The 11,568-nt window shown below is 39.9% G+C and overlaps 1 protein-coding gene across 1 annotated transcript; it reads right to left on the bottom strand.

Annotated features, from left to right (window-relative positions):
* Positions 1-2,568: 2,568 nt before the first annotated feature.
* FRG1 (FSHD region gene 1) lies at positions 2,569-11,128 on the bottom strand. Its single transcript, XM_056350539.1, has 9 exons — positions 10,979-11,128; positions 10,606-10,673; positions 8,739-8,861; positions 7,857-7,914; positions 7,562-7,676; positions 7,085-7,189; positions 6,238-6,329; positions 4,642-4,752; positions 2,569-3,693 (listed from the first exon to the last, which is right to left on the bottom strand). Exons 1-9 carry the CDS (start codon positions 11,038-11,040, stop codon positions 3,657-3,659), a joined length of 771 nt encoding a protein of 256 aa, XP_056206514.1. The 5' UTR covers positions 11,041-11,128; the 3' UTR covers positions 2,569-3,656.
* Between the last annotated feature and the right edge of the window lie 440 nt (positions 11,129-11,568).

The raw sequence follows: 11,568 nt of genomic DNA, 5'->3' as shown, positions 1-11,568 counted from the left end.
TCACTGACACCTAATACCTCATACCACCCTTTTGCTTTCTCATACTCATCTATCCAGTATTGTACTACCACTCCCCAGATCTGTTCCCTCCTCCAGATGTAGAGGCTGCAGTTTTCCCCCTTTCTCTCAGTTTCAGGTAAAGCTCTTTATGCCAATGCTACTGCCAGGACATAGTATCACCAAAACGACTTCACGAATACCTCAGTGGGAAAACACACCAATGGACTCCTTATAGCAATGGTTTTAATACACGTACTGATCTTCATTGTTTCGTCATACCTTTGCTTTCCTTTTCCTGGGACTAAAATTCCAGTGAATTCCCCAGACCTCTGCTTCTGCACTATCTCAGGACATGTTTTAGCAAGAATCTAGTATATCATTAGTCCCAACGCAGAGGGCAACCCCATTGCTACCACAATATCCTTATTCCCTGCAGGGCTAGCAGTCCCTTGCTAAATCCAGCAACTTCCTCTTCTACTTACGACAGTGTGATTTTGTTTGCTCTAATGTTACATTCTGCTTCACTTATTCCTAGCTCTGTAACAAACATGACTCAATTCCATTTTCCCTTTACTATAACTTACACCACCTACACCCTGCATTCTCCTATTTACAAATGTAAATATGAAATGGAAAATCCCTTTCCGTGGGTAATTCTCAGGCTTTTCTTCAGATTCCAAGTACTCCTTTCAGCACCTTCTCCACCAGCATTGCCGAGTTGTGCTTCCAGCTGCATCTGTGTTCTAGTAATCATTTTTGTGCGTTCTACCAGACAGGATTTTATTTAAACAATATATTCTTGAAAGGAAAAACAGATACTGTAGCATCAGCCTACTTCAACCATCACCACTCACTTCAGATGCTTGTGGATCAATGACACCTGCAATGAAGTGCCCAATAAATAATTCCTCTGGCCTGCAGCCTGCTCCTTGTGGTGCTGCCTCTTTCCCAGTGTTTCTGGGTATAGTTTTGGCAGTAGGCCACTTCCAGGTCCATGATGTTGCACTGGTCATACATCAGGTTACTTAGAAATCTGAGGAGGGACATGCAGCATGGTACCGACAACCAGAACAACTTCATGAGCCTTAATCTCCAATTCTAGACCAAACTGAGGCACCCTGGGGAAAAATTAATTACATTCTTTTTCTGTGATGGTACAACCCACAGTTATGCTGTGCTTTCATCCAAGAATTCCTCAGTTTGGACAGGAACATTTGCCAACAATCATCTATTTATTTCTAGCTTTTGGCTTCCTCCCTGCAAATACAGTGCTCACACTTCTGTCAGACCTCCCAAGCATGCACAATGCATCTTTTCCAATAATACAGAAACTCAAAATAATGACCTTTACTCACTGTGGAAAAGGCAGCACAGATCTCCTCTTTACCAAAATTGAGCCATGGAGCATATGTACACACATTGTGATTCAAAAGCTTCTAAACTACATAAAAAACCAGTTTCATCTGCTTAACCATTTCTGCCACTGCCTACATGGCTTTTGTTTGCTTGATGGGGTGTCTAAAACGCCAATCTGTAACAACTTTAAAATGAAGCTATTGAACTGGCAAAAAGGTCAAGCATTTGATCAATTTACATGACCACCTGATACTATTACATTTTGGTTAACAGTATTTTTCCTGACATACAATAATCTGATAGATATAGTGGAAAAGACAATTCTCTAGAAGATCATTTAAGTTCAAAAAAACGCCACTCCAGCTACTGAGCGGTCTTCTGAACCTCTGAAAACTGAGAGGGAAAATTCTCATCTGATAATTTTACTTTTTTTTTTTCCATTCAATATAGACCTTGCTTTTATTTAATTTCTCAGCATTTTGTTATAACTTCTGTCACCATTAAAATACAAAATCTTATGGAGCAGTTGGAATGATAGGAAGATCTCCAAGGATTTGTTCATATGAGAAAGTCACAAGCACAATTGTCCCAATATAGTTGCACAAACCAGCTCCCCAGAGGCAGCATTTTGATTTCTCACTTAGTATCTCAACAGAACAAACTGAATTGGGAAGAAAAAGCACCAATTCCAAAATAGACATTCATACAAGGAACTAGTGAGTGTGCAACTGTGAGTATGTCTATTCTTCTATAATAGGTATAAAGTGAACAGTAAGTTTTGCAAGTATAAACCAAATAAATTATACCACCTTAGAGGCAAAAGCCCTGTGGCAGAAATTTCTGTACTCAGTAGGACAAAGCCAGGTATGGAAAGCTTAAAAAATGCCGTCAGTGAAAGGTTTGGATTTTTGTTTGGTTTTCTAGAAACAAATGAGTTTTGAAAAATCCCTCTGTTACATCATGAATGTGCCCAGCCCATAGAGATTATCTTCTTTTGGTTCCATAAAATCTGTATGGGCTATATCCATATTTTTCTAAATTCTTTGAAAAATAAATGCTTTTATTGCTAACACCTTAGCTAGCCTTCCCTAACCAGCTATAATTTGTTTTCATGCTGAAAAGTCAATAGAAGTTTAAAACAGTTATGATGCACTTAAATTCTTTGTGCTTCTTCCTCAAGACCAACTGCCTATGAAATTAGGCCAATATAAATTACTGTTACCGACTAGACTTTATTGCTCTGTTCTTATGCTCTTTTTTAGATACATTATCTTGCATGAGGTTACAGTTTTGTACTATGTGTGCAGTTCAAACTGACAGCCAGGAGAAGCTTCATAGAGACAATTCAAATTATTACCATAAAAATCCTCAATTTTCTTACCAAGTAATCTTTATGATGCAGATTAAAGAAGCTGTGGAGAGAGTAAGCAATTATTCTGAGGTAGTTCCTATGGAGATGATGTTACTGAAAAGCTTCTTGGTAAACAGAGCAGACAGGAATAAACAAATTTTGTATGAGGTATTAGGAAATGTGTAGTATACTATGACCTTGAAAAATAGTCCCTGCTGTTTTCTTAAACAAATGAAAATCCATGCTGTAGAGAAACCAGCAAGTTTGCAAAGTCAATTTTTCCCTCTTGTAAAATCAGCAGCCTGTTAACACAAAGGAGCCATTTCTTATAGAGCACCTGCATTTTCATCTGTAATAGGGTTCTTGTGACTTGTCAACACTTTTTCCAGCATATGGATTATGCCGCTTACCAAGCTGAACAGTGAGTCAGTTTTGAACATTGCTTTACAAAGCCTGAATATTCTGGTCCACTGCTCACATGATGCAGTGTAGAGTGGCTCCACAGACATCCTACTCAGGATCTGGTAGGATGTGTTCCAAGACAAGCATTTTCAATTATTTCTTCTTGTTCAATACATTTACATATTTCTTAATGGTTTAATGTGTTACCCATATTTTACTTTTGAACTTCATCATCATTCTATTCTGCTCTTTCTCTCAGCTCAGGTTCTTTTCATCAGCCTTAGAAGATTCAGTGGGTCAATTTTTTTCCATTAAATAATTATCTCGCTATTTCAATAGCATATAGTTTTACAGTAAACTTAATAGTATTTATTACTGAAAGATGACATTAGTTTGATGCTTAATTATAGCTGTGGCGATCCTTTAAAAATAACATAATAAAAACATCAGCAAAACACATTCAATAAAAAATAATTACAAAACATTTTACTCCTTTTCAATTTGACCCTGTCATCACAGATGCAGAAGAAAATGGTCCAGCTGGCTGTCACTTGCAGTATCTATCTGCTTTCACTTTTGCCCTCCTGTATGGAAAAAGTAACGAAACAAGATGATTTCAAAGGTCTTTTCCAACCTAAATAAATCTAAATCTTGGAATCACAGAATAAGACAAAAGCCAGGTGTAGTCATATTTGATCTGCTTCAAAGTGTTAAGGAAGCATTGAAAGCTATTTTTCTTAAACTTTACTTCAAAACACGTAAAAAAAAATCTAACAACATTTTGCATTTATTAACTTTGTTTTCTTAAGGAGCTAGGACTGCAATATCAAAAGTTAACCTTGTCTTTAGTTTCAAATCATCATGAATTGTTTTGCCCATTCTGAGGCACAGAATACAGATTCAGTGTTATTTGAAACTGACACCCACCTGTGATGGCCCAGAAGTGTTCTCACATCATTTGCAATTATGATAAATAGCCTTTGGCATTCCACCCCATGAGTTAATGTAAGTATTTACACTGTATGCCAATACAAAACATTTTGAAAATTCAAGACAGTTTCTACAGTCTCAGCTCCGAGTTGGGGCGGGGGGGGGGGGGGGGGATCCCCCGTTACTCCCACTAGATAACATGAAGGCTGTTCTCCATAAATGCTCTTTCTCTTAAAAAAAAAAAAAAAGCAAAAAACAGCTTTCCCCTCTTCAAAATATTCTTATGCCATAGGTATTTTAAAATACTAAAAATTAGCTTAATTTTTATGGTTAAAAAAGATTCACCTTCAACTCCTCTATACTAAACAAACTGAACAACATGTCCAGAATAATTAATTTCTGGGTCAATCCAAACCTGAAAATTTCAGCTAAAGAAGTGAAAACTCAGAACAAAAAAAATAAGCCAACCCCAGAACTTAGGCAGAACACTGCTCAGCACCCCATCCCCCTGAAATCTAGCGCTCTTTGTACCCCAAGTTTACTCTAATTCCATCTCCCAGTACTTCTCCAATCAGCACATTATTTCTTGTACTTTGAAGTACCTGTCAAGCAGCATTTCGTGAAAAGTGCCTTCTTTCCTGGCTTTTCTAAGGAGTTTTGTATCTTCTTTGCTTATTTTAAGCTTTTTGTCTTGAAAGCTTTGGAATTTCTTTCTGTAAGGGCAGAAGGGGAAAATGTAAAAAAAAAAAAAAGTGTAACTTCTTTGAAGTTCTGTGTTTCAGTAAAAGAACAGCTGTCATGTTATGCCAAAACTGAGTTCTTCATCCAGTGTGCAAGAGCTGATCCACACACCCGTCTAATCACACTTAATTCTCATCGGTTTTTACAAGTCTCATCTCCATTTAAAGGTACGTGTTGTTTTTTTCCACCAGCATACTGTGTGGAGAGGGGTCTTTGTTGGTGGGGGGCTCTCTTTGCTCAAGGGTGGATCTTTCAGTTTTCTAATTAGGATAGTTCACACACAGTGCCAATAATTTTCTGTTTAGTCTCATTAATCATTTGGTTCTCTTTGAGATTATCATGTGCCCTAGCTTGCCATATTTATGGTATCTGTTCTTTCTCCCAGGGACGTGTTTTGTTAACAGTTTGTAAAGATTTAACTAACATCCTCTGTTTTCAAATTCTTTCTTGTTTTTCACTATACTTTTTTTTTTTTCTATCTCTTTGTTTTTTAAAGTAAATAATTCCTATATCAATAAGAATCTTAGCTTGTATTACAGAGCAGATGACTGGCCTAATAAAATCCAACAAACCACCCCAATACCAAATATTGCACTAAGACTTCTGTAGGTGAAAACCATTTAGGGTCTTTTTGGTAGTCCAAATGGGAATGAGCCCCTACATGATTAGCATGATGTGGTTACAAGTTCTAAAGAGCTGCTTCTTTAACTACTAGCATGACAAGTCAGGGAGTGAAAGTGTATTGGGTGTAGGTGGCAAGGTGCTGATGGTGGAGGACTTGCAGGGGTGGCCTCTGTGAGAAAAGGCCAGGGGCTGCCCTGTGCTGGACACAGCTGGCTCCACAGCAAAGTCCATCAGCAAAACATCACCTCTGTGAAAATGTATTTAAGAAAGGGGAAAAATGCCAAACAAACAGAGCAGAGAAGAAAAAAAAAATAGTGCAAAATGGCAGTGTGAACATCAGGGACAGAGGAGGTGCTTCAGCCACTGAAGCAGATATTCTCGTCCAGCTTGTGGAATGGACCATGCCAGAGCAGGGGAAAAGCGAGAGAGGAAAGAAGTGGCAGAGAGAAACCGCTATGTATTGACCCATACCCCCATCCTGCTTGGGGAAGCAGGCAGAGGAGTCGAGTGAAGCTAAGCTTGGGAGATGGGGGAGGGAAAGGTGGTGTTTTAAAATTTTTGTCTTAGTTTCTCACTACCAAATCTAAAGGGCAACAAATACAATTAATTTTCCACAAGCTGAATCTGTTTTTTCTGTGACAGTAAGTGGTATGCAATCTCCCTCTCTTTATTGCAACCCATGAGCTTTCCCATGCTCCTTTCTTCGCTCGTCCTGCTGAGAGGAAAGTGAGTGAAATACTGGGGTGGGAGTTTGGCCCTTCCACCAAAGGCAGCCCCAAAGAGAAGTGAAAAAAAATGGTACTTGAGCCTGTAAACAGCTCTAAAATACATACACATAATTGATTTCACACTGTTTAACATTTCCTTTGTCTTCTTGTGGAACATCATCTTTCTTCTTAGCTTCTCTTTCAGCACAAGTACGAATCTAGTCATTGAAAGAAAACCAAAACAAAACAGAAAACACCTTATTTTTTAAAACCAGAAGTTACAGGTTAAAGATGACAACATATCCTTCATAAAAAAATGAGTCGTGATGATTTACTAAGTACACAGCTTTCAAATTGGTTAATTCACAACTGGAGACAACTGCAAAAAAAGCAAGAGCTGCCTGAAGCATGGGAAATACTAAGTATAACCCTTGATACTATTTGAAGACATAATCGCCTTCATCTCAGAGAAGCACCATTACAATTCTTAAGTTTTAGCAGAAGTAAAATGCTTTTTTCAGAGACTGACTAAAAGTATTATTGCTCTGTCTAGTAGACACTTGGAAGCACATGTGTATTTCCCACGTCCAGATAGAGTCAAGGTAAGTCTTCATACATTTTCTTACTTAACCGATCCCCTTCTGCATCATTCTAGTAAACCCTTCTCTGTCCCTGCTTCACTCATAATTTATCTCTTCCATACCAAGCTATTCAGAACTATAGGGAATATCACATAGACTGTCTTGCCCCACAACATCTTGATGTTCTGTGGTGGTAAAATATCTTCCTGTCTCCACTGGAGGTATCTCAGTTTATGCATCCCTGGAGTTCATTTACCTTTCTTGTAGCCAAATCACTTGACCGCTTACAGAAAGCTATTATAACTGTATTGACAGTCAGTTGTAGCACATAGACACCCGCTTGTTTGAATATTTCTGCCAATCCTGTATTAATTGTAAAAGTTATAGTTTACCTTTATCATTTCTTCTTCCCCTGCCGTTTTGCTTTTGGCTTCTATGTCTCCCTCTTCATTACATCTAATAAAACGGCTATTTGCTGCTAGTAATGCCATTTTCTTCTGCAGAAATAACATCATATATTATTAGTATAAAGAGTTTGTATATAATCCTCGATTCATACATTTACCCTATACGATACACCAAAACACTCTGTGCATGCATTTTTTATATACAGAGACTCAATAGCTAGCCAGCAGACTTGCTGGGTCCTTCATTCTTAAGATGCTTATCGCTGCCAAAATGCAGTAACTTGAAGTATTTAAGAACTTCCAATTATAGTAAATGCATTGCAGTTGGGAAAATTAAGGTTAAAAATTACAATATGGAAGAGACTGCAGAAGGCTGTTACTCCACAAAGAACACCAACATAGATTAACTCAAAATGCTGTCAAATGCTAGGAACATCAAATTAACTATTCCAAACAGCTTACATCTTGGAAGACAGGTTCCCATTGCTCTCTTGATCCTATCGCATCTGAACGTCCAACAACAAGTCCATCTGAATTTATACCAAGGTATTTGCCATAACCTGACTTCAGAGCAATCCTCAGAGAAGAAATGCAAGAACACAATAAAGAACGTTTTTAATTCAAGCAATTCACAATATCCAACACATCAAACACATTATTAGTAGACAATGTATTTCAAGAGACTATTAAAACATTTATTTACACCAGAAACAAGGACAAAAAATATTGAATATTGTAATATTGTCACGGTAATTACCTTGTATCAGACAACTTCACTGCTGTAAACTGTTCAGGAGGACTAGGGCCCTCATCATCTATGAATCAATTTTCCATCAGTTAGGTACAAAGTATTAAACACACAACATTTTAGCCTGTTAATACTGCACTTCCAAAAAGAATTAAACAGTAGCCATTGCTAAATATTATGGAAAGCTGCAATACTTTATTCCTTTAAAAATTCCTTTTTTTAATATCCGTTTTTGAAAACGGAATGCAGGTGCTCATTTATGTTCATATATTTAGTGTTTAAGGCAAGACACCAAATAAAGAAAAAATCTTCTGTAAACAAATGTTACCAACCTCCCTATCCCTCAAAACCAAAAAGAGATAATACTGTCATCAATGCTGTGCTATCACCCTGGAGCTGAAACACACTGTCAGGGTTCTAGAACAGTCTTTGTCTGACTGATGGCTCTTGAATTCAAAGTAATGACAAGCTAATTATCCCACTACATTAGTAGCCCACTTGTGCAGCAACAAAACAAGTATATCAAGATAAGGATGCAGCAATAAGCCTTTAAACTCATCCGCCTCGAGTTTCACTCTTCAACTGACACCATAAAGATTTTATAGGATTTAATAAAAGTTATACTGCTTTTTATCCAGTAAGTGGTATGGCCATTAACAGGTGATCATCTCCAATGCAGTTCAATTTATCGTACACATAAAACAGCAAGAAACTAGATAAGTGAAACTAATTGGCAGTCATTAAGTTTAAGTCATCTGCAAGCTATGGCTAGGATTATTGCGTTATTTGTAATAAACTGCTTTTAGCTGTAAAACTGCTTGCCTTTAAGTGATGCTGCTTTTATGCCTTTCATTACTAGAACTGCTTATTTCTAAATTTCCTGAAACAAACCTTTATGTGGTGCTCCAAGAGTAAACAAGCCGTTGTCAAGGGCATGGATGTACGCTCCTTTATCCATTTCTATAGCGATTGTTCCTGTAATTTCACCGAAGTTACTGATAGCCCACCAATTTCCTAAAATACAAAACCATGACAGTTTAATCACAACTTCTGATTACTGTATTTCCACAGATGTTTTGCATCTTCTCTGAGATTTGAAATTCTAAAGATACAATTGCCATTGCTATCTCAACATCTTTGTGCATTTATTTTATAGTACAGAGCCAGTTTAATGGTGCTGCTGCTGAATCAGAAAGTCCTGCTGCTCTGCCATCCCTAGTTACAGGCTTGGGTGCTTCATCCCTTCTTTGTGTTAGCAAGTTGATCCATTCAGCTGATGCTGCAAAGATACACCTTGCAAGGAACAGTTTTGGGTTTTTTTTCCCCCTCTGGACCAACCTCGTGCAGTTATGAGGCCACATCCAATTATTAGATTCTCCAACACAACAGAAACAGATTAACTATCTCATCTGCTGTTAAATTACTTCACCTGAGCTGTAATCCTTCGACTTCAGTTTTCAAGCCAATCTGAGTTTGAATGTTTGAGCCCCACAGAATTCTACCAAAGTCAAAGGCAGCCCTACCCATCTGCATGAATTAAAATTATGACATTTATATTTTTTAAACAGCAAAATTCTCTCCTGTGTATTCTCTTACAAATACTTCCTACCCGATTAAGATAATAACTATTTATAATTCATTTGAATATGGCATCTTTTTTCCACATGGTAGATTTGGCAGGTCAATCTGCCTTGAACAGAAATTATCTTCCCCTATTTTATACAACATATGGAGCCAATTGTCTTGTCCTATACACTCAGGCTTGCAGATCAATGTATGTTTTTTCCAACTCTCTGCTACTTTTTTGACATCTGGCTAAACTATGAATGTAGAACATCTGTAACATTCTTCTAACATAAGACACAGAGCCTATTTTCTCATATATTATTAACATAGGGATGACTTCCCCTTGCACTACTTCAGCTTATGCCTATATACACATAACAAAAAATGACATTTTTCTCCAATGTGCACTGTGCTACAGCATGCATCTCTTATGACTCTGTGGTTCTTTTTTAGCTGTTTTTGTTTGTGAACTGTGATCAATCAAGGACAGGACAGTATTGAAGGGCAACAGTCTGTCAAGTTACGGCTCATGACCATAAATACTTTGATCCCTGTATTTTATGAAAAAGGAAAGTTATATTTTGTTATTAATTAATATTTGTGTCTTCAGCTTCAATTAACTGCAGCAAATTTATGATGTGAACTCCTCACAGCACTCAAACAAGTAATCAAATTAAAAACAAATAAACAAACTAACCAAGACTCCTTTCCTTTTGAAGGGATTAAGTTTTGAGCAAACTGAAGAACGCAGTCAGAAAGTAACATGTGCCAGGGTATGAACAGAAAGCACTGGTGGTCCAACCGCTAATTGTCAAAGTAATAGTTACAGAAGGTGTGAGTTGTTTACACAGAAATGCACTCATTAAATAACAGCATTACAGTGCTAAAAAGCCTCCCCTCCTGAAGCAAATACCACAGTGGGAGGGGGGAAGAGATCCAAGCTGATAAACAGCTTGAGATTATATAAGAACATCCTTCAGCTACAAACATAAGTGGAAAATCCATCTCGCTGGTGTCAGAAGTTCCCTTTGGAGTCCAGGAAGATCCCAACACACAAACTATACCTCATGAGAAATAGTTACAAGTCCTACAGGGACCACGCTTGGTTTACCAAGTCCTATAACAACCTCTTCAGCTTCTGCCGTCCCCTACCGTTTCCTCATTGTCACACAATGCCTGGAAAGCAGCTCACCAACAATATCGAGTTGCTCTGCTGCATCCTCTTCCCTTTTCCTTTTCTTCTCCTTGTGCTTCTTCTTGCTGCAAAGGGAGGTACAAGGAAATAAGCATGTGCGTTCGCCCCGGCCCTGCCCCAGCGCGGCGTCCCTGCCGGAGCCCGAGCGCAGCGGGCCACTGCCACCGGCCGGGGGCACCGGGCTGACCGCCCCCATCCCCTGCCGGCCCGGCGGGCCCCGGCACACCCGCGGCGGCAGCTCCGGGACGGGGCGGCCCGGCCTCCGAGGCGACCCCAGCGCAGCGCGGGGAGCCCGGCCAGCGCTCCGGGAAGCACGGCGGCGGCCGCCGCGGGGACCCCGGGGCAGGGGCCGTGGACAGCCGCTCCTCACCTTTTCTCTTTCGCCCCTTTGAGGACGAGCTTGGTAGATTTCACGCAGGAATACTCCGCCATGTCGGGCTACGGCAAGCGCGGAAGGACACGGCCGGCTACGCCCCGCCGAGCAGACGGAAGCCCCGTAGCGCCAACCTTCCCTCCGGGCCAGCGGGCTGCGTGCGCCGCCTTCTGCAGGGTGTTGTGGCCCCGGCCGCAGAATTTGAGGGGAAAAGTAAAACAAGAAAAGTTTAAAATTACGTTGAAGAGCGTGTGCCCTTGCACCTTCCCCATCGACGCCTGGCTTGGCTCTGCTGGTTGCTCTGGCACTTTGCAGAACTGCATACCCCTAGCACTAAGGAATGAAGAGCCTACAGCTTCTTTAGCATGTGGCTGCAACGAGCTTGTGCATGTGTGTAAAGACATACAAAACAGACACGAAGCAGAGCCCTGGGCCATGGGCAGCAGGCCTTGCCTGCGTGGCGGCAGGGATGGCGAGGGCAGCGTTCCCTGAGGGCTGGGCAACTGCCGGTGCCAGGCCGAAACAAGCCCGGGTAAGCCTGTGAAGACAAGTGGGGAAATGAGGCTCGTACGTCAACCCAAGTGCAC

Source organism: Falco biarmicus, chromosome 1 (assembly GCF_023638135.1).
Source record: "Falco biarmicus isolate bFalBia1 chromosome 1, bFalBia1.pri, whole genome shotgun sequence".
NCBI classification, from domain to species: Eukaryota; Metazoa; Chordata; class Aves; order Falconiformes; family Falconidae; genus Falco; species Falco biarmicus.
Note: the sequence above shows the minus strand (reverse complement) of the source record. Positions and strands in the feature narration are given on the sequence as shown.

Excerpts from the sequence above, each read along its gene's own strand:
- FRG1 (XM_056350539.1), bottom strand. The coding sequence starts at position 11,040 with ATGGCGGAGTATTCCTGCGTGAAATCTACCAAGCTCGTCCTCAAAGGG. Across the intron at positions 8,862-10,605 it reads AGAGCAACTCGATATTGTTG|GAAATTGGTGGGCTATCAGT; the intron begins GTGAGCTGCTTT and ends TTTGTATTTTAG. Across the intron at positions 7,677-7,856 it reads GTGAAGTTGTCTGATACAAG|GATTGCTCTGAAGTCAGGTT; the intron begins GTAATTACCGTG and ends TTCTTCTCTGAG.